General features: G+C 47.3%; 3 protein-coding genes across 3 annotated transcripts; 2 read left to right on the top strand and 1 right to left on the bottom strand.

Annotated features, from left to right (window-relative positions):
* Positions 1-11878: 11878 nt before the first annotated feature.
* F5891DRAFT_986463 (uncharacterized protein) lies at positions 11879-13593 on the top strand (the record flags this gene model as incomplete). Its single annotated transcript, XM_041377778.1, has 6 exons — positions 11879-12019; positions 12079-12687; positions 12712-12810; positions 12860-12904; positions 12953-13247; positions 13298-13593. 6 exons carry the CDS (start codon positions 11879-11881, stop codon positions 13591-13593), a joined length of 1485 nt encoding a protein of 494 aa, XP_041218381.1.
* Positions 13594-15052: 1459 nt separating this feature from the next.
* F5891DRAFT_1197273 (uncharacterized protein) lies at positions 15053-15424 on the top strand (the record flags this gene model as incomplete). Its single annotated transcript, XM_041368454.1, has 1 exon — positions 15053-15424. One exon carries the CDS (start codon positions 15053-15055, stop codon positions 15422-15424), a length of 372 nt encoding a protein of 123 aa, XP_041218380.1.
* A 369-nt stretch (positions 15425-15793) lies between these two features.
* On the bottom strand, positions 15794-17842 carry F5891DRAFT_986461 (uncharacterized protein; the record flags this gene model as incomplete). Its single annotated transcript, XM_041377777.1, has 10 exons — positions 15794-16063; positions 16193-16299; positions 16325-16385; positions 16465-16536; positions 16585-16674; positions 16912-17063; positions 17118-17177; positions 17373-17386; positions 17492-17600; positions 17677-17842. The coding sequence occupies 10 exons, from the start codon at positions 17840-17842 to the stop codon at positions 15794-15796; spliced, it is 1101 nt and encodes a 366-aa protein (XP_041218379.1).
* Positions 17843-18240: the final 398 nt, after the last annotated feature.

Here is an 18240-nt window from a genome sequence, read left to right as displayed (position 1 = left end):
GGCGGAAGAACTCATACTCGTTGAACATGAAATGGGGTGGACTCTGGAGTTTTTCCTCTTCAAAGCAAGCACGTGGTTGACAAGGCTCACATCGAACGGAGAGGCACAAACGGAGGGACACAAGTGTTATGCGATTCGGCAGGCCCATATGTACCAAGAACTTGCCAAACACGCACAGGCTGGCTTTATAAAGAGAAATCCAACCTTCCGGCCAATTTCTTAATATATAGTCGTAAGAAGTCGTTCATAGACCTGATATCTCATAGACAGCCAACTTTTTCGTAAAATGGAGCATTCTCAATCCTTACTGCATTCGGTGACGTTGAGCAGACGCTCAGCATTGAAATTGATAGTACCGCAATGTATCTTGTTTTGGGGGCTATGCGTTCACCTAGCTGGGATTTATCTATTCGCAAAGGGATCCCTCCTCAATTGACTCGCACTCCCCGACATAAGTGTAGACGCCTTCACTTCACTCGCTGCCCACAAAAGAGTTGACCTGCTCGTCATAGACACCCTACACTTTGATTTAATCGCAGAAAGCCTGCTCGAACCCGTTTCACCTTTCCATGACAGCATTCGGACTCTACTAGAAAATGGTGGGTCCAGTTTTGGTTCGGAACGCAACAAAACCAAACTGGACCACAGAGAACGGTTCTCCGTGGTCTGGTTATGGGTTCGGACATTTCGTAGAACTGAATCGCTGGTCCAGTTCTGGGTTCTCCTCGATGACCCTCTGAACCGGACCGAATCTGACCACGGCAGCACTACTACTGGGCTACAATTGCCAAATTAGCTAGCTCATTTCATATATAAATCATATCAGTAGTTGAGCCCCTTCAGTGACAAATTCCGTATTATACGGGCCACCCGACCTCCATAATATCCCGTATGAGACGGGCCAGCTGATCATGGGCCCATGTTGTGTATATTCTCGATGATGACGGATGGGCCGGGACACATATTATTTCCGATGGAGACGGGTGGGCCCAGGTATGCCAATGATATATATATCCTTAATGTTGACGGATGGGCCGGGGGAATATGATCATTCATGGAGATGGGTGGGCCCATCTGGGTAATATGTAGAGTAGGATATTATAGACAGCTGGGCTGAAGAGAGATGTAAGGCAAATATTGTTATATAGACGGGCGGGCCGACGTGGGTGTATTACATATATGGGTGGGCCGAGGTAGGGAAATATTACATAGACGGGTGGGCTGACGTAGGGTGTATTATACAGGTGGGCCGACATGGAATGTATTACATATACGGGTGGGCCGACGAAAGGGATATCAAATAGACTGGTGGGCCGAGGGTGCTATAAAATATTTATTACATAGACAGGTGGGCCGAGGTGGGGTATAATTATATAGACGGGTGGGCCGATGCAGGATGTATTATATAGACGGGTGGGCCAACATAGGATGTATTACATAGATGGGTTGGCTGACGTGGGGGATAATACATAGATGGGCGGGCCGTCGGGGGTGTATTACATATATGGGTGAGCCTAGATATGTTCCATCAAGACATACAGCTGATGTAGCCACCAGCGAATCAAACACATAGGATACATGTACACTATGAGTGCATATACCTACCATCAACCACCAAATCTAAACCCCTAAGCACAAAAACATGAATCGATCATGTGTGGCATTGATCAATAATCCAGGACTGAAGTGGAAAAACCCCACACCTGAACCCTGGTGTGCAACAAATCCTATTTCTAAGCATGGACACCAGAAGCACAACACTCACAAAAATATATATGTCAAATTTTCAGTGCCAAACCCCAAACCGAGATGTACCAACCCCTGAAACCCGAAACCTGAGACTGCCGGGTCTCAGGTATCGGGTGTCCGGAACTCGGAACTTGGGAGAATTTGGGGAGATCAATACAATTTAATTTACAATTGAGTTGATTGACAACACATTGACTTACCCATGTTTGCAATATATTTTTGTTTAGACATACCTAGTTCCGAGTTCCGGACACCGGAGACCCAAGACCCGAGACTGCCGGGTCTCGGGTGTCCGGAACTCGGAACTGGGGAAAATTTGGGGAGATCAATACAATTTGATTCACAATCAAGTTGATTGACAACACATTGACTTAACTATGTTTGCAATATATTTTTGTTTAGACATACCGAGTTCTGAGTTCCGGACCCCCGGACCCCGAAACCTGAGACTGCCGGGTCTCAGGTATCGGGTGTCCGGAACTCGGTATGTCTAAACAAAAATATATTGCAAACATAGTTAAGTCAATGTGTTTGTCAATCAACTTGATTGTGAATCAAATTGTATTGATCTCCCCAAACTTTCCCAAGTTCCGAGTTCCGGACACCCGACACCCGAAACCCGGCAGTCTCGGGTCTCGGGTATCGGGTGTCCGGAACTCGGAACTCGGTATGTCTAAACAAAAATATATTGCAAACATGATTAAGTCAATGTGTTGTCAATTAACTCGATTGTAAATTAAATTGTATTGATCTCCCCAAATTTCCCCCGAGTTCCGAGTTCCGGACACCCGATACCCGAGACTGCCGGGTGTCGGGTGTCTGGTGTCCGGAACTTGGAACTTGGGAAAATTTGGGGAGATCAATACAATTTGAGTCTCGGGTATCGGGTGTCCGGAACTTGGAACTCGGGGGAAATTTGGGGAGATCAATACAATTTGATTCATAATTGAGTTGATTGACAAACACATTGACTTACCCATGTTTGAAATATATTTTTGTTTATACATACTGAGTTCTGAGTTCTGGACCCCCCAACCCCAAAACCCGAGACCCAGCAGTCCACAATTCTGGGGTTCAGGGGTTGGCAAAATGTGTATGAATATATGAAAGGTTGAATGAAACATTTTTGAAAGATGTCTCATATCAAATGTTAAGTCCCGGGTTTCGAATTTCGGGTTTCAAGACTCCAGGTTTCGGGACTCGGCACTCCCAAAATCCAGAAGTTGAAACTCGGGATTTGACATTTGATATGAGACATCTTTCAAAAATGTTTCATTCAACCTTTCATATATTCATACACATTTTACCAACCCCCGAACCCCAGAATTGTGGACTGCCGGGTCTCGGGTTTCAGGGTTCGGAGGTCCGGAACCCGGAACTCGGAACTCAGTATGTGTAAATAAAAATATATTTCAAACATGGGTAAGTCAATGTGTTTGCCAATCAACTCAATTGTAAATCAAATTTTATTGATCTCCCCAAATCTCCCCAAGTTCCGAGTGCCGGGACCCCCAAACCCCGAAACCCGAGACTGCCAGGTCTCGGGGTTTGGGGGTCCGGAACTCGGAACTCGGTATGTAGAACAAAAATATATTTTAAACATGGGTAAATCAAATTTTATTGATCTCCCCAAATTTCCCGAGTTCCGAGTTCCAGGACCCCCGAACCCCGAGACCTGGCAGTCCACAATTTCGGGGTTCAGGGGTTGGTAAAATGTGCATGGATATATGAAAGGTTGATTGAAACATTTCTGAAAGATGTCTCATATCAAATGTCAAGTCCCGAGTTTTGATTTCCGGGTTTCAGGACTCCGTGTTTCGGGACTCCGGGCTTCGGGACTCAGCACTCTTGAAACCCGGAAATCGAAACTTGGGACTTGACATTTGATATGAGACATCTTTTAAAATGTTTAAACCAACCCTTCATATATCCATACACATTTTACCAACCCCCGAACTCCGAAATTGTGGACTGCCGGGTTTCGGGGGTCCGGGGTCCCGGAACTCGGAACTCGGAATTTGGTATGTAAGACAACAAAAATATCTTTCAGGGTTCAGGGGTTAGTGAAATGTTTATAGATATACGTAGATTAATTCAAACATGTCTGAAAAATTTCGTTCATCTCAAATGTCAAATCCTGAGTTCCGGACTTCAGGACTCAGCACCCGGCAGTCAGGGTTGGGGGTTCGGCACTGAAAATTTGACATTCGGGTGTTCAGGTTTTGGGTGATATCTAAATCAACAACTTCGAGTTCTGCCAAAGCGTGAAACTTGAAACCCAGTGTGCAACATGTTGATTTTTCATTTATGTCACACAAATCATCGAGTTCCGAGTGCCGAGGGCTGAGACCCAAAGCCTGAGACCTGAAAATATGTACACAACATGTCCATTTTTCACTCACTGCACAAATCACCGAGTTTCGAGTGCCAAAGCGTGAAACTTGAAACCCAGTGTGCAACATGTCCATTTTTCATGTACATTACACAATTCATTGAGTTCCGAGTGCCGAGGGCCAAAACCCGAACCCCGAGACCTGAAAATATGTATGCAACATTTCCATTTTTCACTTGTTGCACAAATCACCGAGTTTCAAGTGCTGAAACCCGAAACTCGAAACCCAGTGTGCAACATGTTCATTATTCATTTACATTACACAGATCATTGAGTGCCAAGGGCAGAATCCTAAAACCCGAAGCCCAAAAACATGTATGCCACATGCCCATCTACTCATTGCACAAATCACCAAGTGTCGAGTGCCGAAACCCGAAACCCGGTACTTCAAATCAGTAGTCGGGTACTTGGTACTTGGTTCTGATACTTGGTACCCAAGAATCAGTAGTCAGGTACTTGGTACTTGGTTCTAATTCTCGGTACCTGGGAATCAATAGTTGGGTACTCCAGCCAATAGTCCCGAGTCCCGAGTACTGATATTTGGTATTCGGTAGTCAGGTTTGGAACTTGGGTCTTGGTTTGGTTATCATTTGACTGAGATATTGGTAGGCAATATTGGCACTCGGAGCTCAAATACTGACTATCAACTATCAAGTGTCGGGACTTGGTAATCGGTAGTTGAGACTTGGTGCTTAAATGGATATTGCATATATACATAAAAATACAAAATATGTTCCTATGTGTTCATTTCTAGGTGAACAGACTTTGGAATTATATCTCAATCATCTATTCAACAATAGAAACAATGTATCAGGAGCTCAGGACCATAGGGTAATCCTTTATTGTATAGTGTACCTCCCCCTCTTCTGGTGGTTCACCCGCTGGGGGTTTTTCCCTGTAAAGCTGGACCTCAAGGACTGTAGGGAGTCTATTCCTGAGCATATTTGGAGTAGATATATCATATAACCAGCCCAGGACACACAGGATCCTTCTCCAGGAACAAAGCATAGACAATTGCACTTGTGACATTTTTTCACAATTTTCAGTATCTTGCCCTTGCATCCATGATCCAACCTTTTAATATATAATGAGCATAGCTTATATTCTTGCTTCTTATGACCAAGATCAGCTCACAATAGGCTGGAGTTTGTGAGCTAGTGTGCATACTTGCCATTTTGCCTGATAAGGGGCCCATGCCTTCAAAACATTGAATCTTCATAATCAGAAACCTGGGGTACATTTCAAATATCTTAAGTATCATAGACATAAATTTACAGACAAATCAACCAAGAATTGAGTACTGAGGAAGTGAAATGGGTAAGAAATTGAGTGTGGGAAACTTCAAAGACCCAAAGCATCGAAAATGGTTAGTTGAGCAGTGGTAGGACTTTAATGCTGGGTCAACTCATATTTTCACTATATCCCTTCTACCCACCCCCTACCCTCAGGGCAGTAGGCAGTATGGGTTCCTTGGGTAGTTTACAATCTATCCTACATATTTGTAATGATATTTTTGGCCTGAATCATATATAAATGTGACTTTGTATAAAAGATGTCTACTGTCACTCTCCACACATCATTTTGCCTATCATTACATCAATCCTTCATGAATATTTCTAAGCTTTTAAGCTATTATAATGGATGTATATGGGTGTTATTCCAGGTCTCTGATCACATCACAGGCTTGTCATGTTGGATATCTTGACATAATGTGCAAGTCTCGCTATTAATATTCATTCTTTATCTTTAGACTCACTTACTGCACACATGTATTTCATTTGTCATTATTGATGTTTTGGATTTCTTTAGCTTATATCTTGGTCACATGGTAACCAATGGACGAGAAAAGACTACAAATAAACTCACCTAGACTCGGACTACAACCTTGATTAAGCTGACTACTGATTCCCAGATACCGAGTATCAAAACCAAATACTGAGTACCAATTACCATGTACCAAGTACTGCGTAATGAGTAACAAGATAACCAATTGACAAGAAAAGACTACCACTACACTCACCTGGACTTGGACTACAACCTTTGGTAAGGAGTTAAGCATAATAACAACTTTCATTTTTTCATTATTGCTGATGTTTTGCTGAATGACAAGGAAAGACTACCAAATCACTCACCTTGACATGGACTACAACTGTCATTTTTCATTATCATTTGCCTATATTGACTACCGAGTCTCGAGTACCAACCACTGACCACCGATCACCGAGTGCCGAGTACCGAGTACCGATAGGGAATAGTGTGGGTGAACCCCGGGGTATGAGTAGCACTACCCCCACCCATACCCCATGATATACCCACACCCACCTTGGGGGTGTGGGTTTTTTGGTGGGTATCAGGGAGAAACTACCGAGTCTTGAGTACCAACCACTGACCACCAATCACCGAGTACCAAGTACCGAGTCCCGAGTCCCGAGTCTCGAGTCCCAAGTCCCGAGTCCCGAGTCCCGAGTCCTGAATCCCGAGTCCCGAGTCCCGAGTCCCGAGTCCCGAGTCTCGAGTCCCAAATCCCGAGTCTCGAGTCCTGAATCCCGAGTCCCGAGTCCCAAGTCCCGAGTCCCGAGTCCCAAGTCTCGAGTCCCGAATCCCGAGTCTCGAGTCCTGAATCCCGAGTCCCGAGTCCCGAATCCTGAGTCCCGAGTCCCAAGTCTCAAGTCTCGAGTCCCAAGTACCGAGTACCGAGAACCGAGAACCGAGTACCGAGTACCGAGTACCGAGTCCCAAGTACCAACCACTGACCACCGATCACTGAGTGCCAAGTACCAAGTACCAAGTACCAAGTCCCAAGTCCCAAGTACTGAGTACTGACAAATACAATTCCCAGGTTATTTGAGCCCTACACCAATGGATAATACATACAAATACAATTTGTGTCCATTTGAAGTACCGGGTTTCAGGTTTTGACACTCGACACTTGGTGATTTGTGAAATGAGTGAAAAATGGACATGTTGTGTACATGATGTTGGGTTTCGGGCTTTGGGTCTCGGCCCTCAGCACTCGGAACTCGATGATTTGAGTAATGTAAATGAAAAATCAACATGTTGCATGCCGGGTTTTGAGTTTTGGGTTTCAGCACTCAAAACTCAGTGATTTGTACAGTGAGTGAAAAATGGACATGTTGTGCACATATTTTCGGGTCTCGGGGTTCGGGTTTCGGCCCTCGGAACTCGGAACTTAATGACTTGTGTAATATAATTGAACAGTGGACATGTTGCACACCCGGTTTTGAGTTTCAGGTTTCAGCACTTGAAACTCGGTGATTTGTGCAACAAGTGAAAAATGGAAATGTTGCATACATATTTTCGGGTCTTGGGCTTCGGGTCTCGGCCCTTGGCACTTGGAACTCGATGATTTGTGTAATGTAAATGAAAAATCAACATGTTGCATGCCAGGTTTCAAGTTCGGGTTTCAGCACTCAAAACTCAGTGATTTGTGCAATGAGTGAAAAATGGACATGTTGTGTACATATTTTCGGGGTTCGGGGTTCGGGTTTCGGCCCTCGGAGCTCGGAACTCAATGACTTGTGTAATATAATTGAACAATGGACATGTTGCATGCCAGGTTTCGAGTTTTGGGTTTCGGCACTTGAAACTCAGTGATTTGTGCAACAAGTAAAAAATGGACATGTTGTGCACATATTTTCGGGGTTCGGGGTTCGGGTCTCGGACCTCGGACCTCGGAACTCAATGATTTGTGTGATGTAAATGAAAAATCAACATGTTGCATGCCGGGTTTCGAGTTTTGGGTTTCGGCACTTGAAACTCAGTGATTTGTGCAACAAGTAAAAAATGGACATGTTGTGCACATATTTTCGGGGTTCGGGTTCGGGTCTCGGACCTCGGACCTCGGAACTCAATGATTTGTGTGACATAAATGAAAAATCAACATGTTGCATGCCGGGTTTCAAGTTTTGGGTTTCAGCACTCAAAACTCGGTGATTTGTGCAATGAGTGAAAAATGGACATGTTGTGTACATATTTTCGGGTCTCGGGGTTCGGGTTTTGGCCCTCGGAGCTCGGAACTCCATGACTTGTGTAATATAATTGAACAATGGACATGTTGCATGCTGGGTTTCGAGTTTTGGGTTTCGGCACTTGAAACTCAGTGATTTGTGCAACAAGTGAAAAATGGAAATGTTGCATACATATTTTCGGGTCTCGGGGTTCGGGTTTCGGCACTTGGCACTCGGAACTCAATGAATTGTGTAATGTACATGAAAAATGGACATGTTGCACACTGGGTTTCAAGTTTCACGCTTTGGCACTCGAAACTTGGTGATTTGTGCAGTGAGTGAAAAATGGACATGTTGAACAATGGGTTTCAGGGTCTCGGGTTTGAAAAATAGCATAATAACAACTTTCATGTTTTCATTATCATTTGCCTATATTGACTACCGAGTCTGATAAGAGACCCCTTGGATGATTCATTGCTCAATGAAATACTACCTGATTGGAAGTGTGCTGGTTATCAGATATTCATTTGTCGACTCCCGGTGAAGGTACAACAATTCAGATGGTGAGTCTGAACAATGTTGGGTCTTGCAGAACCTAGCTGCTATTCGACCCTAAAGGGTTTCTGGACCAGGCTCAAGGCTCAGAGGAGAGGAAATATCATAGAAAACTACTGAGCACTCAGACTCATACTGGTAACTGGTGAAAAGATTGATTGATTATGTAAGCTACAGAAGTGCCAACATAAGGTAAGGTAAAAACAGTCTCTACAAGCCCAACCAGAAATGAATCCCTACAACGGTCTTCATCCATGAGTGGCTGCATAATCTTCCTGAATGCGCGCAGGTAATTGCTTAGTTCTGTGCAAGAAGACATTGGTTTGTTAGCGTATTCGCGCGCGATGGCGCGCAAGTCCGCGAGCGCATAGCGTCTTTTACCATCCCATCCAGGATACATTACCTTTACCTCGTCTAAGAAGGCGTCGTAATCGCTTACTTGTGCTTCAGGCATTCCGCCCCATAGTTCTCGATCGTCGCGCTCAAGGGAGCGGATAATACCTTTGATGCGGTCGAGTCCTTGGAGTCCTGCTTCATCAGCGAGCTGCTCATAGGTATCAATAAACTTGGCGAGGTTGTCTGTAGTGCCGTCGAACTTGGGCGCGTTTGCTGTGCCGCGGATGGGCATTCTATAAGGCATTGCAGTGTGAAAGAGCGCAGGCGCGCGCAAGGCGTATAGGGGTGGGAAAGCGCGCGCGCAAGGCGCGAGAATGCGTGACTAGAAATTGGTTAGCTTTTGAATATGCAAAGAGATTGACCTTTATGCGTTAAATAGTGTGAAGTGCGAGAAAGGTGCGCGCGCGAGGCGCACAGGCGTGGGAATATTGCGCGCGCGCAAGGCGCGAGAATGCGTGACTAGAAAATGATTAGCTTTTGAAATGCAAAGATATTGACCTGTATGCGCGAAATGCGCGGAACTAGATCTTGCTGACTGCTCCCCTCGCGGTGGGCTCCAGTTGTAGAAACAACAATACTGAGAGGAACAAAGAAATGCTCCTGACTGTATCTAAAAAGTTGTAGGTCGTGCGTTGCCTAGTCTGCGATACTTGAGATGGCAAGTGCATTCGACCCTAAAGGGGAAGCAGGTGCAGCGGAGATCTAGAGGTACGCGCTTCAGCGAAGCGCGAGAAAGCGCAGGTGCGCGCAAGGTACGAAGGCGCGGGAACGCGCGCGCGTATTAGCGCGAAGCGCGGGAAAGCGCGTGCGTGTAAGCGGAAATAAGAGAGACTAAACTTATGTGAAGATATAAGCAAGATAAAGGATGTGAGATGTGTTGTGCTAATGAATAGATTTCTACTGCGACTTTCTAAGTAGTAAGTACTAGGTAAAGTTGGGTGAAAAGTAAGGTAAAGTGTAGTATGTACTGCTGGCGCTTATATAGCGCGCCTAAGCGCGCTCATGCGGAGCCGAAGCGCTACCGAGTAGGTATGTAAAAATATATATGAGTGAGAAACTATGATAAAAATAAAGGTGGAACTATGCTAATAAAGGAAATGGAAATATACGCACTAGGGAGCTTGGTGGACAGTGGATGGATGCATCTGGATGGCTGGCGCTATAGGGCGCGCAAGCGCGGGAACGCGCGCGCGCGTATACATCGTGAAGCGCGGGAAGGGTGCGCGCATGGCGCGCGTTGTGCGGGAAAGCTGCGCGTCATATAGGAATCACTGTGGATGGTACACAGAGTGATGCTGCGAGTTGGTGCTGTATACTCCCTAGTGTAAAGCGCCATATCACACTATGAGATGCACGAGTCTCTACACCGGGTCCCGGAACTTGGAAGTCGGTATGGTTGACCCAAATTTGGGTGGTCGGAACTTGGCATCTCATAGGGCAACACAAGCTTCACACCCTGGATTCCAAATTCTGCAAGACAACCTGTGCACCATCAAAGGCCATGTCAGGAGATCACCTGCTGCTCCGGGAACTCAGGAACTTTGATTTATTACCTCCTCTGAGTACAGTTGACCCAAAGGTTGGTAATCGGAACTTGGCTTCTCATAGGGTAACACAAGCTTCGCACCCCGGATTCCAAATTTTGCAAGACAACCTGTGCACCATCAAAGGCCATGTCAGGAGATCACCTGCTGCTCCAGGAACTTGGTAACTTTGATTTTATTACCTCCTCTGATTTGGTTGATGTACAACTACCTCAGCTCCATCGTGTTTACAATTATGATACACATGGGCCCACCCATCTATATTTTATACCACCCTCGGCCCACCCGTCTAATACAACATCCCATACAACACCCTCGGCCCACCGGTCTAATTAATATGCGTCTGGGCCCACCCATATAATACAATATTGTATAATACCCTCGGCCCACCCATCTAATTTAATATGTGTCTGGGCCCACCCGTGAATGTGATAACAAGTACCTACCCATCTATCTCATACACATCTACCTTAATATACCCATCTGCATAATATCCAACTACCTCGGCCCACCCGTCTACCTAATATTCATGTACATCGGCCCACTCATCTACTCTATATATCCCCTGCATGGGCCCACCCGCCTCCATCGGGAATAATTTGCCTCCCGGCCCATCCGTCATAGTCGAGGATATTTTGATCATGGGCCCATGGTCCGCTGGCCCGTATCATATGGGATATTATGCACGTCCGTTCCCTCGTATTATACGGAAATAGGTCACTGTAATATGTGAGTAGTTATCTGTTACATGGGCTACTTGTTCGGCCGCACTTGTCAAATGCATTTACAACTGCTACTAGTAGAATAATTGCAATGCAGTGACAAAATTGTATAAGCTGGGCGGCGAATAAGTAATGGGGTTTTGACAACAAATAAGTTCTGGCCAGTGGATCTGAGCATAGGGTTTCAGAAGTATCACATGTGGAGATCGTGGGGAAAATGAGCATAAGAAGTTTAATCGCACCCTGACCAAGATGGGTGGATGCAGGGCAGCACAGAGTCTGGCTTGTTCAAACATGCAGTATCGGTTTATCCGGACATTGGTGGATGGATTATTAGTATTACATCCGAATGCATAGGACAATAATAGAACCACTCCCAAGTACAATACCATTGCCACTGATCCACATTTCCCTATCCACAAGCCACAAGTCCCCAGCATTACTCATGACCAGATTGATTACAATCCAGACTTGTCGGAATTTTCCAAGTCAACTTCTCATATCTGCCGTATTTACCCTGTTCACCACTGTGTTTCTTTCAAATCAGACATCATGGCCGTACCTCCCGAAGTAGCAAATGATGCCCTGAATGCCACGCTCGCTGTCGTGCAATCGCTCGTTCAGCGCTGCATCAAGGTGAAGAAGGGTGATCCCGAGGCCTTAAGGCTGTCGGACGAGATTGCCAGGCGTGTGGTGAGTGTTTGTTACGTTTGTTTCAAATTTTCCGTGTTAAACTAAGACATTCGACACAGGCAAAAGACTTAAAACTATACAGTGGGAATGCTACATCATTCTCCCCACAGCTACTCTCATTTGCCACCGTTGTGAGACAGCACTCAAAGGGCGGGGCCTTTGAAAACGTCCCCGACTGGACCTCCGTCACCAACGACGACCCTCGGATAAAGAATCACCCACGATTCGAGAAGACCGTGGACTATCGCCCCCCCTCCACATTTAACCATCCCGCCATCGGGACATCGACTGATATTCCCGCCACCGTCCCAATACCACCGGCCATCATCGTCCCACCATCGACTCCCTCGACTCCGCCATCTATGCCATCCCAAACGGACCTGGATGTCATCGCTACGCCAGTAGAGGAACCGAAACGACGGTTGCAAGCGGCCAAGAACCCGCCCCGTGTCGGTCATCCAGCACATCCGCCCCTAAGATACCGACATTTGTATTTTCCAGAAGCTGAGAGGGAACAATGGAAGATAGCTTCCGCGGCTGGCGATAGCAAGAAGAGGAAGGTGGAAGATGAAGATACTGATGGGACCAAAGTTGCCAAAAAGATGAGGAAGGTGAAGTCCGATGTCAAAAAAGAGCCAACCGGAGGAGTCATCCATGTAAAACGAAGGGTATGTCCATTCATCTTTGATCAGGCATCCAACAGCTTACCGCTCCAGGAATTGCCGCCTGTCGCTACTGACAAGGACGTTCTCCTAGTCGCAGACAAGGATTTCCTGGATGCAGAAACTCGGGTAAGTGATTCTCACATAAGCATAGCGCGGACGTTGAGCCATTTTTAAGCCTGCAGAATGGGGCTCGGATTCTGATGTCGCTACTCCTTGGCAGGTAAGTCTGTGTATGCATCGTGATAAATACGGGCTAATGAATTTGAAGCATTCCGTTCGTTACCACCCCCGGCGCTGCGACAAGTGTGCCAAGTTGGACGTAGCCTGCCTTGTCCTCCCCGACAAGAAATTCGGGTATACACGCCTCGCCTGCGCCAATTGCGACAACATGAAGATCGTGTGCGCAATCGACGGCGTTGGTGTCCGGCAGAGGTTGCAAGGTAATGCGGCGAAAGCATCCTCTGACGCGTGCAAAACCCCCAAGACGTCCAAGTCCCGAGCTGTCTCCGAAAAATTCGCGGCGCGTCCTTCTCGCTCTCAACGGAGCATTGCTCGTAGCAAAGGTACGTTTTCTTGTGGCCTCGGAACAAGTTGAGCTCATTGGATTTGGTAGGAGCAGAGAAAAAGCCCACGGAGGTCCTTCCGGGTCAGGCTCAAATACAGCCGGAAAACCGGCAATCACCTGCGCCCACCAACCTGCTGGAACCAGAGCCCACCGCAAGAGAAATCTTGCAGGGCATCCAGGACCTCAGTCGGAGGTTGGATCTCCTCGCCGCCAATGAGCGGGTAGACGCGTTGGAGGTCAGAGTGGGTTCAGTTGAGACCAACCTGCTTCAGCGGTTGGACGAGTTAGAGCTCCGGCTCAACGAATCTGATGCCCGGTGGAAATCTTTGGAATCCATAAAATAGATGGACGACATTATGACGACTTTAAATAGTCACTAGTTATATAGGATGGATCTGATCGCGGGACCCCCGCATGTACTGTAGATATTCCGGAGGACTGTGTACTGTTAGAATATTGCTTGTTCAGCCTGGCGCTGCATTTGTATCCGAGTTCAATAAGTTGAGTCCATGCAAATTGTGTATGTGGTATTGTTATCAGATCTTTGTCAAATCATAGTGTTGCTTCATTCTAACTAAAAGTTGGGACCTGAGGATGTGCAAATCATCTTCACATGTGATTATTGTACCGGCAAGTGCATCCAGGAGTCCGGTGGACGAAAGCGTGAGCCGGGCAATAGGAGTACCCTCTTGGTTCCGCGAATCACCGTGATACTGGCCAGACTGCGCCTGCGTATATCCGACATGATTTAGCATCATACACAGAAGGTGCATCCGGAACTGATTGTCATCACCCACCATATCAAGTGGTGATGACCTGATATGTGGTTGTCTGATTGTACTAGCTTCCGGAACCAGTCATCACGGTGCAGTTCTGAATAGCGACAACCAATCTATTTAATACCGATACAGTGCTGAAAATTTCTGTTTATAATGAGACATATCCATCCGGGAGTTCGCATTCGGAGTCACCTTTGTAAAGGCCCACGTCGCCATCAACATCCGGGACCACTGGTGCTCGATGAAATTTTGCCGAGATTTTAAATTACCGAGGTATGATGCTGACTACTCAGAGTCCAAAACAGCATGTTCGTGTTCCAGCCCCAACATTCCCAAGCCCCAACGAGACCCGAATGCATTACTTACTTGCTTGGCTGATATATTATATTACTGACCGAGCGCATCCGTCAACATGTCCCGAGCATCAATGTATATGCATTAATTAAACTCACCGATTGTGCTCAAAACGACTAGCTGGGCCTTCCGTTTTCCCTGCCGCAATGCAATATCAATGGGTGGCACATCATGTCGCTTGAGCCTTCTGGAAGTTGCCCAAATCAAGATACACACATACTGGGCCTACAATTTACCCACTGGGCCTGATCCGCACACCAAATTGGTACCAGAATGACCAGTTGGGCTCCTCCGGGTACTTGTGCACTGGGCCGATCTGCGTATAGAGTTTCTATGCACTAGGTTCAGAACAACCGGTTGCGCCAGATACTTCTGCATTGGGCCGATCCGCACTACGAATGTGTATGGACTGGGCCAGTCGGGCCCCTCCGTATCAGCACTCTCTGGGCCGATCCATACATTTCCTTTGCACCGCCGTCTGCAACCGCAACAAGCCTTAACCCACTTCTCACCCATGCGGTTTGTGTCCGATGCATCAATCGCATAATAAGGACATCGTCGGCTGTGTTGACTTCTAGCCGGAGATCGTAGTCTTGTGCAAAAGATCGCTCGGACATCCCGATGCATTCCAGACAGCAAACATTATGAATAGAGGAAGGCATCAAGAGCAATGTCTGTGACAGTCCGAGGTTCCATTGATGGCGGCCTAGCCGATTATAAATCAATGGCCCAGCGGACGTATGAGCGGGACGGAGGAAGCATAATTGGCCCTCGCGCAAACAGGATATCGGACAGGTCCGGCGATGCCAACTCTTCGTTAATGAAGGGCATCTCGGATGGCCCAGCTAATGTTAATGGCTCATCAAATGGCGTCAGCCCTGCGGACGATATGCCATATTCTGCCAAGGCGCAAATAGGATATCGGAAGTGCCTGGCGGACCCATCATTGGGACGTCGTCAGAACCCTGGGTCGGTAAGGGTCTTTGCCTATCTGCCGCTCTGGTCGAGCACAAACTACATGAAGGTTCTGTCTGCCACCTGACCAATTTGTTATCTTTGCCCGATGGGCCCGGAAATCATCGCCATCGCAAGGGATGACGGATGGTCCATCCGTAGCCCCTTCCATCATGCAACATACATGCTGCACACATCCGTCACCATTCTCGGGAATACACACACGTTGAGTCCACCCGTCACCTTCGCCGAGACCAAATCTACGGGCTCCACCATTCTCGGCTATATACGACGAGTGCTGGGCCCATCCGTCGTCCTTTCCGATTCCACAGTCATGGGTGGAAGGGTCTATTCCTGAGTTTCTTCCAAGCACATTCAGCCCATCAGCCACCATTTTCGCGAGCAAATAAGCATGTTCTGGGCCCATCCATAGCCTTCCCCGAGACTCCACCCGAAGTTATTCTATCCATGGGGGACTGGGCCCGTCCGTTGCCTTTTCCGAGTTCAAACACAGCGGACTGGGCCCATCCGTCACTGTTTCCGAGACCGCATCTGCATATGCACTGGCCCAATTTGCCTTTTCTGAGATGAAATCCATGGTGGGCCCATCCGTGGTGATTTTCAAGATTACATGCAATCCGCTGGGCCTATCCTCGGGCATTGCACGCCCACCCGGTCGCACATTTTGGGCCCATCCATTGCCCTTGTTCCCGAGCATGCCTACAAGCTGGGCCCATCCGTCACAATTTTCGCAAATCCGCCTGGCCCATTCTCACCCTTAGGCATGCAGGCCCACCCGGTCACACATTTTGGGCCCATCCATTGCCCTGTTTCCCGAGCCCATATGTACACATACATGCGGGCTGGGCCCATCCGTCACAATTTTCGCAAATCCGCCTGGCCCATTCTCACCCTTAGGCATGCAGGCCCACCCGGTCACACATTTTGGGCCCATCCATTGCCCTGTTTCCCGAGCCCATATGTACACATACATGCGGGCTGGGCCCATCCGTCACAATTTTCGCAAATCCGCCTGGCCCATTCTCACCCTTAGGCATGCAGGCCCACCCGGTCACACATTTTGGGCCCATCCGTTGCCCTGTTTCCCGAGCCCATATGTACACATACATGCGGGCTGGGCCCATCCGTCACAATTTTCGCAAATCCGCCTGGCCCATTCTCACCCTCAAGCATGCAGGCCTACCAGGTCACACATTTTGGGCCCACTCATCTCTATGGACCTCACACCTCAGCCCAGCCGCCAGTGTCGGTGATTTCTGCACTGTGGGCCCACCCGCTCCCACCCACCCATGGGCCCACCTTGGATGGCCCGGTTACCTGGGCAGAATCTCAACCTTTGGCTGTCCGACTAAGTCGGAAAATGTTACTGAATGGGCTCTTGTAAGTGCGACTGCGAAGTCTGGAAGCTGCTGCTCGCGGGATCTTGCACATGGGAAGTATTGGGCGCTACAACACCATACTGACGCTGGCTACCATATGTTAGCTCTGATTGAGACTGGAAATGCGTGTAGCTGCCGTTATCTACAGCGTAAGTGAGGCTGCTCGCTGGCAAACCTGTGTCCCGTTGCAACGGTTGAGGCGGCGGTAAGGAGCTTGATGGGGCACTTGGACCGTCACTATGACTTTGAAAATGGTCCTCAGGGTGGCCCGAGTAGCTGCTACTCCAATGAGACATCTCTGAGTCGTTGAACAACTTGAAGTTCTGGCTGTGCATGATTAGTCCATGATGATCACGATGAACATAACATGACTTGTCTTACCTCTTTCGATCGTGACTTTGAGGGAGCCTTCGAATTCAGGTGATGGCTGCAACTCCGAGTCTGAGTTAAAACGGGAGTCAGTTACGAAGTGGCTTTGTATGGACGAAAAAAATGGTTGCAAGATTACAGCAGTAAACTCGTGCCAAGTCACGCTTTTGGGCGTTGGTCTTATTCATGCTACTGGCAGCTGATATGATCCTATCGTGGATAGCTAGATTACTAGATATTTAGGTGTTCGAAGCTGCTTGGACTTACCTCGAGGCTGGCCCCTAAATCCGATTGATAGAAACGAAGTTGGGATTAATTCCCGTTATGATGAGCAAAGACGGCCAGGGTTCATTGAATTCAACCGAGAGCTTGGGCTTATTACTCACAAGTGGTTCAGATCCTGGTTCAGATCGAAATCAATGCAGACTCGCGGTGGTTCACCGGTTGAGTCGAAGCTTGAAATGGGACTCCGTAATGCAACCACCGGTAATGGGTCTGGTCACTTGATCATCATTGTGAAGGTGAGCACAGATTGACGGCAAATAAAGTTTGTGATAGTAATAGTACGTACTAATTGATGCTTTCGCCTCGAGATTTGAAGTCGGTAGCGGCCAAATGCACATGCCAGTATCAAATAATTGTAGTCGTGTTACCCGCGTTGTGGAATTAGCTCCCATACTGAAGTTGTACTTGACAAGGACTATCGGATGGCTCCTGCGCAAACGATCCCGAGACATCCGATCGGTTGTGTATGCCGACACGCTTGCATTCAAATTAGCAAAAATTGCAGTAACATGCCAAACGGTCACATTTAATCGCCACGAGAGCGTCGAATTGGATCCAGGAAACAAGACAAAAATATGGAGGATGAACAACGGCAGGGGGTAGACGTTACAACACCACCTGATTCAAAGGCAGTAAATTACGGAATGATATAAGGTTTAATTTCGCAAGGTGGCATATGATGCTAGTAACCACCCAATACAGACTGTACAAATTCAACAACCACTTCATTACAACTTCATTGATCATGCGGTTCGACTACGTACACGGGCTAGTACTTATGCATATATACTAGATGACCTCTTCCTGCAGGCAAAATAATTAAAATAGAATATTTCGGACTTTCAAAAAT

Source organism: Suillus fuscotomentosus, assembly GCF_016647785.1.
Source record: "Suillus fuscotomentosus strain FC203 chromosome Unknown F5891scaffold_118, whole genome shotgun sequence".
NCBI classification, from domain to species: Eukaryota; Fungi; Basidiomycota; class Agaricomycetes; order Boletales; family Suillaceae; genus Suillus; species Suillus fuscotomentosus.
This window is presented reverse-complemented; position numbering and strand designations above follow the sequence as displayed.